Source organism: Diabrotica virgifera, chromosome 8 (genome assembly GCF_917563875.1).
Source record: "Diabrotica virgifera virgifera chromosome 8, PGI_DIABVI_V3a".
NCBI lineage: Eukaryota > Metazoa > Arthropoda > Insecta > Coleoptera > Chrysomelidae > Diabrotica > Diabrotica virgifera.
Genome location: NC_065450.1, coordinates 188,723,203 through 188,741,155, shown reverse-complemented (window position 1 = coordinate 188,741,155; position 17,953 = coordinate 188,723,203). Strand labels below are relative to the sequence as shown.

The following is a 17,953-nucleotide window of genomic DNA, read 5'->3' as shown; positions in this document are numbered from 1 at the left end:
TATGCTTTCATTGGACACCTCATTTGTCATTCTACCTGGTATAATGATGGAGGAGTTATATTCGCGGTCGTAAAGACCGACGGACAGACCGCCAAGGTCAAATATCTCACCTTTAGTACCATCCTTGGATTATCAGCTTTCATTTGATACCTCATTTGTCATTCTAGCTGGTATATTGACGGAGGAGTTGTGGTTACAGACAGACGGACAGACGGACGTGGATAATACAAAGTTTTCACATTTTTTCAAAATTGGGTGAAAACAATAAAACATGATGCCAGACTGATTTCTTTATGAAAATAATATATACATTCTCAAATTGTCTATTTTTCGTTGTGAATAATATTGTATTCAACAGTGATGCCAAATTTCTGATGCCAAAATGATTGATAATGAAAGTGGGATATACGTTTTCATGTATATAACGGCAGCGACAAAACGGTAAAACACTGAACTAAATGTATATAATATTTTCACTGTACGATCATTTTGAACTCAAACATTTTATGGAATAAACTTATATAACTTAGTAAGAGGTAAACAAGGAAAGCTGATATATTAAAGTAACATCAAGGGATCAAATCTCTAACTACCGAGCTGATTAGACTTCTGGTAGCAAGTACAGGAATAAAGTTATTAAGGTAGTGTAAAGTGGCATCGATATACAGATGCCACTTTGCAAGACGATGCCAAATCGATGGTAAATGCATAATGTATCGATGCCAAATTGATAGTAGGATGTATATATATATATATATATATATATATATATATATATATATATATATATATATACCATTTTTATTCAGTTGCAATGCGAAGGCAAAACAATCTGATTTTTCACTTAGAACAGGGAGCGCAGTCCACCACTCTGAATCGACGATTTTCGACTCTTATTGGAGTCATCATCGGAGAGGTGTAGACCTGCTGCTCTCTGCTCGAATTGACCAAACTTTTAAAGTTTATCCCCACATTGCAACTGACGTGTACGGATTAGGTGACTAGCGTCATCTGGCAATTGAAAAGTAAAGTTTTCAATCCTAATAGCAACATTAATAATATTGAAAAATACATATTAAAAATTTTACTAAAAGATTTTTAAATTGAAAACTTGTTGGTCCATTTCCCTGGTAACACAAATTTTGCTTTATAATTTTTTTTTTGCAAAGTTGATACTTTCCAAGTTATTAGCGATTGAAACTATGCATGTTTCATTGAAAAAATTCACGTTTTATAACCGTTTTTCATGAATAACTTAAAAAAAAATTATTTTATAGAAAAAATCATTCTTCTTTTTCTTTCTTCTTGTGTGTAGGCTTTAAAGCCTGTTGCTTCTTCAATATTAGCCTCCTAAATTGTTTAAGTTATCGCACCATCTTTCTTTTGGTCCGCCAATATTTTTTCGTCCATTTGGTGACTTAACTCGTGCTCTTAGTACTATCCTATCCTCTGAAAAAAATCATTAAGAACAATATTGTAGCTAATAAAAAAACAAAAAAATTCGCGTCAGAAAGTCCTATGTAAACCCAATAACGACTGATTCATTGCTCTTTAAGAGATGGTTATTTTCGAAGAACCTCGAAATGGGGAACCTTCAATCTCAAATAACTCAAATAACTCAAATGTGGTGCAATTGCTCGAATGTGGTGCTCAAAAAACTTGGTGTCAGTCTGTGTGAGAGTTCATTCATACAGGGTGAGTCATGAGAAACTGTACATACTCCTACCTCGTATAGAGGCCCCTATAGGGAATAACAAATGACCATTGTTTAATAATATACAGGGCGAGTTTCGCATTTTGACAGAAATTTTTATTCGTCATAATTTTTGAACGGTCAGATCGATGTGTCTCTTATTTTGGTCAATCGTTACACTATTACCACCTAATCAACTGATTTATTCAAACTAGAAAAAACTCAGGTCCGGCTTTAAAAAATTAGTTCGTTTGAGTCTTAGAAAAAATTTCACCCAGTATACGCTTTCTGAAAACCCTAATATTAATTTTACAAATTAGGCAAATAGGAAATTAAAATGACATATTTATTTTTTCCCCAATCGATTACATAATTTTTTATAAAAAAATCAAATTTGACTATGAATTAAAAATTTTGTAAAGTGAACCATAGATTAAAAAAAAATTAACTTTTATTACAAAAATTAATTTTTTTAAACAAATATTTGATTTATGTTACCACCTAATTACCTGATTTATTCAAACTAGAGAAAATCAGGTCCGGCTTTAAAAAATTAGTTCATTTGGGTCTTAGAAAAAATTTCACCCTGTATACTCTTTTTGAAAACTCTAATATGAATTTTACAAATTAGACAAATAGGCAATTAAAATGGCATATTTATTTTTCCCCACACGATTACTTAATTTTTTATTAAAAAATCAAATTTGTCAAAATCGAAATTTTACCACAAAAATAAAAAAAATTAAACAACGTTTTTCTTAAAATTAAAAGTTTCACCATTTTTTTTTCTATAACACGTCTAGATCTAAAACTCCTTATCACACTTCTCTTTCGACTCTATAGTTTAACATAGACGTGATCAAATAGATAAATTTTAAATTTTTTCACTTAATTTTTGCGATTTAATTTTGCAATTCACGAATCTGCACCTTTTATTTTTAAAAATTCATAACTTTTACGAGAAGAAGACTGAAAGTCTACAACAATTGTCATAGTCTTCACAATGGTAAGAGATATGTGCTGTAAAAATTTCAGAAAAAAAATTTAAATGGAACGTTGTAGCGAGTTAAACCGTGATTTCATCTTTTCTTTTTTCATTTTTAGGTTAAAATTCCGATTTTGACAAATTTGATTTTTTATTAAAAAATTAAGTAATCGTGCGGGGAAAAAATAAATATGCCATTTTGATTGCCTATTTGTCTAATTTGTAAAATTCATATTAAAGTTTTCAAAAAGCGTATACAGGATGAAATTTTTTCTAAGACCAAAACGAAATATTTTTTTAAATCCGTGCCCGATTTTTTTCTAGTTTGAATAAATCAGTTGATTGGGTGGTAACATAAATTAAATATTTGTTAAAAAAAATTATTCTTTGTAATAAAAGTAAATTTTTTTAAATCTATGCTTCACTTTACCAAACTTTTAATTATTATTCATAGTCAAATTTGACTTTTTTTATAAAAAATGAAGTAATCATGTGGGAAAAAAAATAAATATACCATTTTAATTGCCTATTTGTCTAATTTGTAAAATTCATGTTAGAGTTTTCAAAAAGCGTATACAGGGTGAAATTTTTTCTAAGACTCAAACGAACTAATTTTTTAAAGCCGAACCTGATTTTTTTCTAGTTTGAATAAATCAGTTGATTGGGTGCGGGTGGTAACATAAATCAAATATTTGTTAAAAAAAAATTAATTTTTGTAATATGTAAAAGTTATTTTTTTTTAATCTATGGTTTACTTTATTAAACTTTAGTTCATAGTCAAATTTGATTTTGTTATAAAAAATTAAGTAACCGTGTGGGGAAAAATAAATATGCCATTTTAATTGCTTATTTGTCTAATTTGTAAAATTCATATTAGAGTTTTTAAAAAGCGTATACAGGGTGAAATTTTTTCTAAGACCCAAACGAACTAATTTTTTAAAGCCGGATCTGATTTTTTCTAGTTTGAATAAATCAGTTGATTAGGTGGTAATAGTGTAACGATTGACCAAAATAAGAGACACACCGATCTGACCGTTCAAAAATTATGACGAATATAAATTTCTGTCAAAATGCGAAACTCGCCCTGTATATTATTAAACAAGGGGAGGAGACACTTTTTAATGGTCATTTGTTATTCCCCATAGGAGCCTCTATACGAGGTAGGCGTAAGTATAGTTCCTCATGACTCACCCTGTATATATCTACCACAAGTTTTCAAACACTATAAAATCACTATAAAATAGGTTCAAAAATGTTTTATTTATAAATTTTTCTTTGTTAAAGGAACATGCCTGTTGCATGTAGGACACTGCAATTCATCCCCAACCACAAATACTGTTGAAGACATAGATGTTTATTATCCAAATATAAATTGGTCAAATATTTTTGATTGGAGGATATTAAAAGTAAGTTATATAAATATAATACATATATTATGTATACATAGTTGTAGATAATATATTTAAGTGACATTAATTTTGATATCTGTATAATGAAAAGCTATGAGCCAAAATAGATGTTAATACCGATAACGAATTCGAGACTCTGCTTTTATTAAACATTTTGTTGAAAATTAACCACAAATTATCAATAATTATACTTTATTCTTAAGGTGATACAGTAGCTACCAACAAGTAGCCAAAACGCCTTCTAAGATTGCGGCTGTAATTTTGAATATTTTTTCGAGATATTTGGCACACATATTCGTAATATAATAAACAATGGCGGTACAAAGCCCAATTTAAAAAATATATTAATATGTGGAAATTACTCTGTAATTAAATACAATATTAAAAAACGAGCCTTTACCGCCATTAAGAAGAACAAAAAAATACACTTTCTTCAAATAAACTTTTTTATCCGATGCCTAGATTTTGTGTCATTTTGGAACTGCTAATGAAATAAAAAATTTTAGTAGTTCCAAAACGACACAAAATCTAGGCATCGGATAAAAAAGTTTATTTGAAGAAAGTGTATTTTTTTGTTCTTCTTAATGGCGGTACAGTCTCGTTTTTTTAATATTGTATTTAATTACAGAGTAATTTCCACATATTAATATATTTTTCAAATTGGGCTCTGTACCGTCATTCTTTATTATATTACGAATACGTGTGCCAATATATCGAAAAAATATTCATAATTACAGCCGTAATCTTGGAACGCGTTTTCGCTACCTGTTGATCGCTACTGTTTCCTCTTAATGAAATGTATATTAAAGTCTTAAATCTTAAATCTAAAGAACTTTTTGATATATGTAGTCTTATTACTGTCTGTCTACTAAGAGTTTTACAAGTAAAAATAGTCCCTCCTATTCTATCCATTAATTGATAATTTTCTACTTTCTAAGAAGTCAAACATAACTCAGTCTACATATCTCTAATTAATAATCAATAACTCAACGTCTTACAAATATCTAACATTATTGTTTATCACTTTATAAGGTACCAAATGTTGACTTAAACATAGGGTCATATTAATATATCAGTATCAGTAACTTCAATTTTTTAACTTCATCTGATCAATACATCCAGATATAGCACTAACGACCACTTACGGGTAATAAAATACCTGATAGAGAAGTCTGCAGAATACAACAAACCATTGGCACTGTTCCGTCCCTCCACATATTATTTATATTTATATTTTATTAGTAATTAATTAATATCACAAGTTTTTATCATTGTTCATTTTTATTTTGTTTAACCATGTGTGTATGCTTTAATTAAGTACCAATACGGTCCTGCAGGCACTACCCCCAAGCTTAAATCACTTGAGACAGAGCTTGGCTTGCCATGAAAATACGCCCATTCTTCAGATATGTATAAGACTTTCAGTGTGAAACAACACAGTGTTATATAGTTTTTAAACCAAACAAAAGTGCCAAAAAATCGCAACCCAGACTAGTACTAGGAAGGAAGAAGACGACAGCATAAAAGGTACCGTACATATACCGTACACACAATTCAAGTGATTGATTAATTTTGCTTTAACCCTTTTCAAAATATCATATAAAACCAGCACCTACAATTAATTTAATGTCTTATTTCTAATTATTTGAATATATAAAAACGGGCACTAATATTCGTGGACTACGAGAAAGCATTCGATACCATAAGCCAGCAGAAAATGTTAAAAGCATTGACAGAATGCTGAATAGACCATCGATACACTAACATGATCAAATATATCTACCAAAATGCAACGGCTTACGTAAGACTTATCTGAACAACAAACAAATAAATTCTGTATACAGCGAGGAGTACGACAAGGAGACACCATCTCACCAAAGCTATTCACAACTCCTTTAGAGCATACTTTTAAGAAGGTAGATCTGAACGAATATGATATCAACATAAATGGAGAGAAGTTCAGTCATTTGAGATTCGCAGATGACATCGTCCTTATAGCCGATCGTATGGATGATGCAATAATAATGTTGAACAAATTATATCACGCTTCCTTAGAGGTGGGACTAAAGATTACATTCAACAAGACGCAAATAATGACTAATCTGGTGCTACATCTAATATTGTTGTAGATGGAATGGATATTGAGCAGACTGCATTTTATAAGTACTTGGGACATGAAATTCGAAACCAGACGTGCGAGCTGCCACGTCGCATAGGATAAGCCTGGGCAGCGTTTGGTAAACTGAACTATCTATTTAAATCAGGCTTACCCATATGCCTGAAAAGGAAAATCTTTGACCAGTGTGCCTCTGCTTTACTCACTTATGGAGCGGTAACATTAACATTCACAAAAAAGGTAGTGAACAAGATTCGCGTAACTCAGAGGGTTATGGAGCGCCAGATGTTAGGTGTATCCCTGAGAGACCGAATCCCAAACGAAGAAATGGGGTGTTCTACAGCATCCGCCGTTTCCCGCATCCTATTCGTCATGCTTATCGGTCACGAATACCTTCCTCGTTGAGTTGTCTACTGTTCAATGCTTTCTCTACATCTTGTATCCATGTTCTCTTCGGTCTGCCTCTTTTTCTTCTCTCCGGTGGTGCATACTGGATCATTTTCTTGGTCCATCTTGTTGGTCCCATTCTCTGGACATGCCCGTACCATATCAATCTTTTTTGTTCTATTCTGAAGATTGTGTTCTATTCTTCTTTTACGAAGAAATACGTCGTAAAATAAAAACAGCAGAGGCTGTTAAAAAAATAGCGTAGCTAAAGTGGAATTGGGCAGGACACGTCGCGTCGTCAGATTGTCAGACAACCGATGGACAAAACGTATTGTCGAATGAAGACCACCAGAAGAAGCACTACGGAGCAAAGGGCAATAGGGAGGTTTGAATCCGAACAACGTTTTGTGATGTAGCCCAAAAGGGTTCTTTTTAATAAATACAGGGTGTTCCCGAAAATAGTACGTTCCTTAAAGGTATAGGTAGAAGGCACAATGTAGAGCAAAAAAGCCTTATAACATTTTTTTCTAAATTCAGCCGTTTGACCAAGAAAACGAAAATACATTTTGATATGCAAACTGAAGTCTGGCAACAACGTGTAATTCAAAGACAGTTACAATAGTAGGTTTGTAGGTCAGTAGTTGTATCTGGTAGGTAAAATAATGTAAATATCAACAAAATATTCTGCAGGGGTCTAGTGTTTACATTTTTTTCACCCTTTCGGTGGTCGTCCCCTCACATCAAGCAAACCAAGAATTTGGTTTGTTTAATGTTATTGACATTGAATATTTGCATAATTGATTATCTAGTTTTATTCTGTACCAAAATAACGGGTATTTCTTATTTCTTAACAAGTAGATATTTTGGGTATTAAACAAATAATATTATTTTGTAAAGGATACAGAATGGGTAAAGTGTGCAAATTGTATGAATTACCCAGAACAGTAAATGGGGAGGCCTATAAATTTCTTGTAAATTGTTTTGCAAAGTGCCTTTGCAAACACGACGTGAAATGTGGTTTCGTCACGACGGAGCCTCAGAGCTGTGAAAAATCTTCTGAATACCACGTTTAAAATTATTCCATATTTCAATAGATTTCAAAAAAACATTACGTAGGTACAAATAATTTTTCCTAGGTTCATTTACATTTTAGGAATTAAACCATAGTTACTTAAGTAAAAGTTATAATTTATGTAAAATTTCGAGCCCTAATTATAAAACCTTAATTAATTCAAATAATAGCAAAAATGCCACATTATTAAAGCAAGAAATAATTATTTTGCAAGTAGGTACCTACCGATGTCAACAACCCCAAAAATCACACCTCAAATAGTAAATAAACAAGGGGTTCCATTAGTTTAAATTTTCAACAGTCACAACAAGTTATTCTACGCCACGTTGCCATGTCATTTAAATTCATGAAAAAATTTAATTTTTTTCTTGGAAACGGTTAAATTTAGAAAAAAATTATATAGGACTTTTTTGTTATAAATTGTGTATTATATCCATACCTTAAAGGAACGCACTATTTTCGGAGACACCCTGTATACCTTTTATAAAAGATCTTTTGATAAAAACTTTTGTGACTTATGTTATACAGCCAATTGCAGAGATTTCTTTTCCTTGTGAATATTTTTATTTACTATTTAAAAAAATACCAGTCACAAATAGAATCACCGAAATAAAAGCTACAGTCCTAATAATCTATCTACGCTTAAGAGTTGACCCAATAAATATTTTCTAAGCAGTAACTTGGGTGCTTTAATGAATTTTCAATAATCCCTTTCTACGAATACACCCTCACGTTTAAATCGATTCACGTAGGATCGTAAATATTTCTAAGAGTCTAAAGAGTCCTAATTAACGCAATATTTTCTAAATAATTATTTTTAAGGCAAAGAAATACTGAGCACCTAAAATCCAGGTGTGTACTTGATAAAATTTTTTCAAAAGTGTTTTTTGATAATATACAAATAATTAAGTGATTTCTTTTTTTGTTCTTTACTTTTTTAAATTTGCACCAATAAAGGAAAAAAGCATGCACTAAAGAAAATTTTTAAAAAAGTATAGAGGAATATAACAGAATGATAGATAGACTACATCGCACCAGCGCTCAAATAGTGTCACAACTCAAAAAATTTTAAAAACGGTTTTATTGCACCAGCAGTTTTAATAAAACTATAAAATCTTATCTCAAAAAGTGTTACGTTTATAGTTAAAGTATTTGTCGTTAGATGACACTAATGTCATTATATGATTAACCAAAATCAACGGTGCACCGAACATAAACAGTGTCACATATCGACTTGTGCAAGGCATTTGTCCATCTAAGATGTGTGTAAAGCGTCGTTTGTTGAGTTAAGACAGTAGGTATCTGTGATAACTTTATTCAAAACAATCTGCGTATGTGCTCAAAAAAAGTGACACATTGATCACTTATTTGTTTTTCTTTTTGCACTATTTGTTGTTTAATGTTGTTACTTGTATTTAAAGTTACATCATTAAAAATTATTAGTGTGTTAACCATATAATAATAATGATATGATATATGCTGTAATGCAAGAGTCACTTTTGATAAAGAATATTTCGTAAATTTTTCGTTATTTTATGTGTATAGTGTCACAACTCAAAAAAAATGTTTTTTTTTAATATTTTTAGCAGAATTAATACACTATTTTCTAGAGCTTCAAAAACCTTTGTAACTGACCAAATAAGTTATTATACTAATTGTAACAGTTTTTGAATTAAACCCGAAAAAGTTCTAGCACAAAATTTTAAACGTCGTTTTCTCGATCTTTTGCTTTTTTGATTTATGTGTTTGAGCGGTGGTGCGACATGTTGAAGACTCGTGTGATGTACACAACATTACAGGGAGATACAATGTCCGTAATGTAGCCAAAGACTAATAGCACGGGAATGGAGCATTATGTCATATGTATATGTTTTGAAATCTGGTTATAAATTTCGGTCAACTTTCGATGACTCAGCAACAACAAACTTCATGTCCTGGGACATACGGATGATATGGTCATGTTAGTACGTAGAAAATTTAATGGCACAATCGAAAATAAAATGCAAAAAATTATTGTTACGTTACCTTGGGATAATATTAGACTCGTGGTGTCGGGGGAAGTTTTAGCACCCTCTTCCTACTTAAGAGGTGTCCTGGACAAAGGGCCATCCAGTTTTCAGCCCATTTTCAGCCATAGTGATTTCTTGGTAAGATTTTAGTAAAGTGGTTTTCTATTTGCCTTTTAGATAGCAGTATAGGAGCCAATAAAACTGCTTCAGTCCTGCTTTATATACTTCCTCCACACCTCTACTGAAACTGCTTCTTGCCATTTCTAGGAGTATTTATCGGCTTTCCGGTCTAGATAAATCAATTGTTTGTGATAATAAGGTTATCCTAAGAAGGCTGTGATTTTCCAGCACGCATTACGGTCTTTGCTAGTGAGAACTTAAAGTTCCACTTGAAAAAGCTACAGTCACGGAAATAGCTTTATAGTCATGGTATTTTGTGAGGTGCAATAATGCCGTGTCAACCCGCATTAAAGGTACTTTTTTACATCTTTAACCTTTAACTACCCGCGCATCAAGTTATAACATAACTACACACGTGGCGTACTTTATACGCCACAAGAAATTACACTTAAAAACAGCGGATTTGTTTATTTTATTTTTTTTAAATACACTTAGTTGTTTGTTATAAACGTTATTGGGCATCAGTGAATACTTGGAGTTCCTTCTCAGTAAGCCGATTGGGATTTATAACTGGAATCATGAAATAACTGGATTCCATGATAAATAAAATTACTAATAAAAAATTTTTTTAATGTGATTTTTTACAGGAGAAAATGTATTGTTTATAAAGAAAAATATATTTTGTGCCATAATGACTAAAAAACAATTGAATTATGTACTTATATTACTACTTATATTAATACAATAATCGTGTCGTATATTGTCCACCAAAGAAAACAACAAATACAAATGACCAAAAAACACATTTTCGCATTTTAAATCGCTTATAACTTTAAAACTAGTAACTTTTGAGAAAAATGTCAAGAAACTTATTTTATTTAGAATGGCCCAAAGAATCTAGAAAAAATATTTTTCGGAGGAAAATAGGAGATTTTTGAAATAGAGCGCGCCGCACCGGCCAAAAAATCGGATGGACATAATTATGGAATTACGGAAATGCATAATTAACAATTAAAAAACAACGGTCTAAATTGAAGTTAGACCCTTATACTCTTCGGAATCTTGAAAAGAAATGTTTAAACTTGAATTCAAGTTATTGGCACCCTTAAAAATACTAATTTAAATATGAGTTTTTAAGCCTTTAAATCACCTATAACTCGAAAACTGTCAATTTTTGAGAAAAATCACAAGATATCTAATCACAAGGTATTAAAATGACCCAAAAACCTAAAAATATATTTTTTGGAGTAATAAAAGGTGATCTTATGTATTTGTTTAAAAAAATTGTTTAAACAATTTCTGCCCAAAAATTCCGCCCGGCACCCTTCGGATTTGTTTAAAGGGAAAATTTTTGAATATAAATCCTCAGAAAAACCGAATTAGAAATGTTTTTCAGACCGGAGCAGTCTCACCACATGGACTAATTTGGTTCTCCAACCTTCGAAAGAAGATTGCGCAATAAGCAGGTTTTTAGATTGTAGAATCTTTGTGACAATACATAACTTTAATAATAGTACTCAAACTAAAGGCGCGTTTTCACGGTACACTTTGGATGACCATCCCGGATGAATCATCCAAAGTGAAAAATAAATGAATCGTGTAAACTATTAATCATCGAAAATGATCCTCCAAAATAAATATTGAACGAAATTGAACCGAGTTCTGCTTTTGTTCACTTTAGGAGATGCATCACGGATGAATTATCCAAAGTGAACCATGTAAACATGCATTTGTTGCTGTGATTCATCAGCAGTGACTAGTGAACGGCGCCGGCGGCAACAGGTCCACGTGGATGTTTATTGTCGCGTTTAAAGTGCGTAGTTGTATTTGTACGTTTGTTATCATGGTTTTTAAGTGGAAAGACCACCATACTCCTCTAATTTTGAGTTTAATGAAAGACCGACAGTGTCTTTGGAACACTAAAGCAGAGACATATAAAAATAAAACCCATATAGAAAAAGCGTTAAAAGAAATCGATACAAAGCTTCGAGTGTTGGAAAGCAATCTCCTGCTGCAAGATATCTTAGTACTATTTGCAATTTCAGTTTTGGATGAAGATATTCTCTCATGGTTGTACTTTACTTTTGAATTAACGGTGTGACTTTGGCAAGTAGCTCTTCAAATTGCACTTCGGGCATTCTTAGATGGTTTTTTAACATGGCTTGATCTTCTGTAGACGATTCCTTTAACAAACACGTTGATGCTCACATTTTGTAGCGTCGAATTATCCACGGCCTTACCCACCAACGTCGTTTTTTTTATCTTCTGTTTTTCAAGTACATGCCTAAGTTCATTTCAAAGATAGTCACTTATTATGCCAATTCCAGCACGTACAACTTCGGTCGGCGCCATTTGTAAGTGAACAAAGTTCAGTCTTGGTGATTCATGTAAATGATAATTACTTTCATCGTCGTAATCACTTTGGATGATTCATCCGGGATGATCATCCAAAGTGTACTGTGAAAATGGGCCTTTATATTCTTTTCTTTTTCATTGCACGTGCATCGGTGACGTATAAAGTCCGATCCTGGTTAATAACGCTGTTAATTCTCAATATTTTTGTTTATTTCCATTGGTTTGAAATTTATTCAGAGCACTTTTTCATCTTACGTTAATTAATTAAATTATCCAAATCCAGCCGGTTTCAAAAGAGAGGCCAAAGCCAGTGGAAATATTTATGAGATTGAGAGATGAAATAAAGAAAAAATCGAAGTAATCTACGGCAGGTCTTTTAAAAAGCGTCATTCGTTATGAATTTGTGTGCACAGAATGTTTCTTATTACTTTAGGCAGGCAGAAAATGTAATGGACATGCTTTTTATGCTTTTTGCAGGCGGGTGTCTAGACGGCGTTGGTCCTTAAAACTAATGGTTCTGAAACTGTTTTCTTGCGGCATGTTGAATTTGGTATTATCACGGATAAACATAATATATATAAATTCGGGTTCAAAACGTCCTCCGACGTGTCCGCAATGCCTTGTTGCCAATATCTTCTATCATTGCAGTTTTCATCTTCTAATCCTCGTACACTCATTGATCGTCTTACTCCTTGTATTCATGTCGTTCTTGGCCTTCCTCTTTTCCTGTTTTCCGTAGGTATCCATTTCATAATTTTCTTTGGCAGTCTTTCCTCCCCCATTCTCTGAACATGTCCGTACCACGTTAATTGTTTCTTCTCAATGCGTTCTACAACCGTTTCCTGTAAATTCATTCTTCGCTTTACTTCCTCATTTCTAACCCGGTTCAATCTCGATGTTCTACTTACTCTTCTTGGGGCGTCCATCTCAGTAGCTTCTATTTTTCTTTTTTGGTGTTCCTTTATTCTCCGTGTTCGGATCCGTATACCAATGTGCTCTTAATCATGTTGTTGTGTATTCTCATTTTTCTTTGTTTCCCTATCTCGGTATTCCAAAAATCTCCGTTCAATGATTTAATTATCGTTCTTGCTTTATTTATTCTGCTCTTAATTTGTGCATCGTCAGTACCTTCCTTGTTGAAATTAATTCCAAAATACTTACATTTATCACAGCTAGTTATTTTCTGATTATTGTCCAATATCATATCAGTTGAATCCTCATCTAGGCATAAATATTGTGTTTTTTCTACATTCATCTGAAACATAACATGATAATATGATCATCCGTGTTATTATTGAGCCACAATTACTGGTGTAATAAAAATTACAGTTTTAATTAAGTACTCTTCGACGTTTCCATTTCTAATCCGGAAATAAGTCGTTCTCAAAAAGAAAGAAAAATATTCTGAAAAAAATTCTGGGAAGAATATCCTGTACTAAAATAGCAATTCCACCAATGGCGTAGAATTTGGGAAGGGTAAACCATCCACTGTCCCCTGTCGTACGCCTCTGGCAGTAGCCGGAAACGTTTGTTCATCATAATTGAGTAGGGTGTACGGTACCTAAACCCTATTCCACGAACATACGCCTGTTTTGGATTACTTCGACAACGAATATTTTACTGTGCAAAATAAGAAGAACGAAAGTAAATTGCAAATTACATTGTTGTTTATTGGAATAATTATTAGCGCCATTTACTTTCGTACTACTTATGTTGAACAGTAAAATATTCGTTGCCGAAATAATCCATAACAGGCGTATGTTCGTGGAATGGCCCATACACTTTCTGCAAAGTATGACAAGGATATGTCAAATAGTTTTAAAGTATACTCGGTAAAAATAATTATTAAATTTTTAAATAAAACACCCTGCGTAACTAGGTAACGAGCAACATTTTATTTAAGTGATTTGGGATAAATCTTAATATTTTGCGGTCTAGAATCTACAACTCAGAGATTGGACGTTCTTAATGAATCACCCTGTATTCTGCAGTAAATATTGTCGTAGTTTCGATTTTGTTCATGCTATAAAGTTCTTGCTTAGTTAGCGTATTGAAAATTTTTTTATTACGGAGCGACATCATTATTTAACTTGGGATGAAACGAATAGGGCTGTAGGCCTTCTTCAAGGCGACCAGCGGGAAACTAATGTAGCTGAGCACATGGGAGTCTCCTAAAGTGTTATAATAAGTCGATTATGGTGGCGTTTTTGTGACACTGAAATTCCAACCGAACGTCATCTAAGAGGTAAGCGCGCTACAACTTCAGCCAAAGACCGATTTTTAGTGTTAACCACTAGAAGACAACCAACAATTACTGCAGCTGAATTGATTAGTAACTTGCAGCAAACACACCAGGTAACCATAGGCCGTGATACTGTAAGAAATCGTCACCATGAAGACAATCTTCACAGTCGAAGTCGAATAAGGCCATTGAGATATCCACATATTTCCAGAGGCAAACACGCTACAAGAGTGTTATCAGGAATATCAAAACTGTAATGCAAATGATTGGGCTGATTTTATTTATAATAAATATACATTTAACTGCACTTAAAGAGATGTTATTTTTGACACTTCTACAAATTTTCTAATATATTAAATGCTATGAATCATTGATTGTTGACCCTTTTTTAATGTTTGTTGCTAATTTTACGATAATAATAATTGCAATCAAATTTAATTGCAAGGTATTTTGGTCTTCGCAGTTGTCTAAAATGCATAGCTGTCATGTTAAAGACAAGTGATAAAGTGATTTTTTTAATAATATATTGTTACTATGGAACGCTTACAACTTTGAACATCTTTAACAACAAAATACTTGGATCACAGAAGATATCCTGGTGTATTCTCTGCTTGTATCTTCCATAAATAATAAACAATAAATAACTTTTTTATCAAGTTCACGTCCTAAATCAATTATCTATGAAATACACTATCAATATTATTTAATCAACAACTCAAAATATTCCCGATGCCATGTCAAATATTTAAAATTGTTACTGTCTTGTCACCATATTCTATTCGACTCAGTGCGTTGTAAGACAGAGATAGCGAATGTTCGATTTGGAAAATATCACCACGGACATGGTATCCATTTTTTTCGAATCCTGAAAAAACTAATAAATATTTTTTAAAAATTTAAACGCAAACTGAAACATTAAATTATTATCGAGGGCCGAAACTCCCTTAGAATAAATAAAAAGTTTCTTTTGAATGAGATATTTGGAATTAAATATCACACTAAATTTTCTCTTTTATTTTCACCCCTGTAGCTTATTAAAATAAGCATTATAGAAGTTTTCAGGGACTTTCGACCCTCGGTAAGAACTTAGTCTTTCATTCTGCGTTTACATTGTCAAAAAATATTGATTAGTATTCTCAGGATTCGAAAAAAATGAATCCCATTGAAATAGCATTGCAGCCGAAACTGTGTAGGTACCGATCCCCTTAAAAACGATAAAAGTAAGAAAAATTGACATACCAAAAACATACAAAAATTACAAAGTCTCAATTTAGTAGATCTAATTATACTCTGTTTTCTTTTCAGGAATATTCTCCTACATATAAAAACTTGTTGGTGTCCCCAATTAGTTTAAGAATAATTTTGGCTCTGCTTTATCAAGGCTCCAGCGGCCTAACTAAAAGAGAATTTGAATCTGTGATGCATTTTACAGACCAACAATCTGCGAGAGAGGAATTTAGGAATATCCTTAACAAATTACAGGTAAATATTTTAATTAATAATTGAATCTACTGCTGTGAATAGCGACGTATAAAATGTGTTTGTATTTAAATTTTGTATTTCTGAAAGGTGATTTACAAGGCTTTCCTAGAAATGACGTAAAGGTATTAGGCTTTGTACACATGCGGGCGCTTTGCCAACGCTTTCGCCTCGTTTCGAGTTACGTAGGAACAAATGGTATCGTACACATTAGGGTGGTTCGAAAAAAACTTTTTTTTTTTATTTCAAATCACTATAGTGCGCAAAAGTTGCCATTAGTATAGACTTGAAAAAAGCACTAATTATTATTTTTTTATTAATTTGTCTTCCGGTCGCGTAATGCCATCGAAGTTAGCAAAAATTGTTAAATACTTTAATTTTTCATATATTTTTTAACAGGCCAGATGGTTTTAATTGCATTCCTATACCATGAATTAACTACTAAAAGTATGTAAAATCAATATAAATGCACTTATTATACATTTGTTTCATATCTTCCGGTAGCGCAACATAATACAAAATGAGTAAAATTAGTAGTTTTTGCAAAATTTCACAGTTTGACTGTTTGGTACAATTTAATCATACCACTTTTTAGAGATGGTATAGTTTAATTTAATTACAATAATATATTTAAAATCCAAGCATATAAGATAAATTTTGATATTCAAGTGGAATTCGGTCGCGCAGCTTCGTCAAAAGTAGCAGACTACCGAGAGACGAGGCGAAAGTGACGAATGCCAGCGAAGCGCGCGCTGTCACAAATAAAGATACATGTGGGAATACCTCTACAATGGAGTATTTGTCTTCTCCATTACAACGAATTGCCATTCCACCACCTTTTCCAACACTTAGATGAAAATACAACAGGCCCAATAGGATATTCCGGACCAATTGGAAAGGCCCTACCTGATTGTGAAAGACCTTATTGATTTTAATCCTAGTGATTGTGAGATTCCAAAAGTTGACAAGCGTATTCTTAGCAAGCACCAATAATTGTACATGCTTGAGATATCAGAAGTCATCAAGTCAGGACATTGTTCAGGAGACTTTGTAGTGGGTACGTGATCCTATCCCAACGTCACATTCAAGATGGCTTACTACTGCAAACCGAGTTTTGCGTTTCTACATCAGTGTGTCCAACCCTTCTGAAAATCTGAGAGATATTGTCACATTCATTCTCAAATGTTATAATATGCCTATGTGGTTTGCCACAAAAATAAACCACAAATTCAGATAGGCCTAGACATGATTACAAAATCATTGAATATTCAAGGTACTTACCAGAAGAGCTTTTTCAAGTTGTTGATCCCGTTTTACAACGGAATGCTTACTTTGGCCATCCCGAAAATTTACTGTTGGCTATGGTAACTAATGACAGAAACCATATCCGAGAGCTGGGCTTTAGGCGTATCATGAAGGAAAAGCAAGCAATATCTGAAAGTGACTCTATCAGAATTTTTAAACCACCAAACTTAAACTTTGAATCTAAATAGTATTACGAAATTATCAAATGGGACACCAGTACTCTGACTCCCCGCTACTGCTAAGAAAATTGACTAATGAAGAGATAAAACAGTATGTTAGCAATGACTTCAAGCCTGTTATGAGTATAGATACTTTGCCATGCCATACACAGGCAAATGAAAGATGCGTTAAGCTAGTGACCGTAGCTTCAAGTAAAGTGTGTGAACACAGTTCCAGAGACGGCTATATTAGAACCACATTATTGCACCGCTCAGCGATGCCAACTATTAAAATAAACAACAACTGGTAGTCTTTCACAATCAGGTAGGGCCTTTCCAATCGGTCCGGATATCCTATAGTGCCTGTTGTATTTCCATCTAAATGTTGGAAAAGGTGGCGGAATGGCAGTTCGTTGTAATGGAGAACACAAATACTCCATTGTAGAGGTCTTCCCACATGTATCTCTATTTGTGGCTGCGCGAGCTTCGCTGGCATTCGTCACTTTCGCTTCGCCTCTCGGTAGTCTGCTGTTTTTGACGAAGCTGCGCGACCTAATTCCACTTGAATATCAAAATGTATCTTAGATGCTTGGATTTTAAATATATTATTTTAATTGAATTAA

The 17,953-nt window shown here is 32.8% G+C and overlaps 1 protein-coding gene across 1 annotated transcript in view; it reads left to right on the top strand.

Annotated features, from left to right (window-relative positions):
- LOC126890075 (serine protease inhibitor 27A-like) overlaps positions 1–17,953 on the top strand; it is a 157,234-nt gene that overhangs the window by 43,606 nt on the left and 95,675 nt on the right. Inside the window, exons 2-3 of the mRNA XM_050658905.1 lie at positions 3,963–4,084; positions 15,694–15,870. Coding sequence (XP_050514862.1) covers positions 3,963–4,084; positions 15,694–15,870 — 299 coding nt within the window. The remainder of the gene's footprint in view (positions 1–3,962; positions 4,085–15,693; positions 15,871–17,953) is intronic.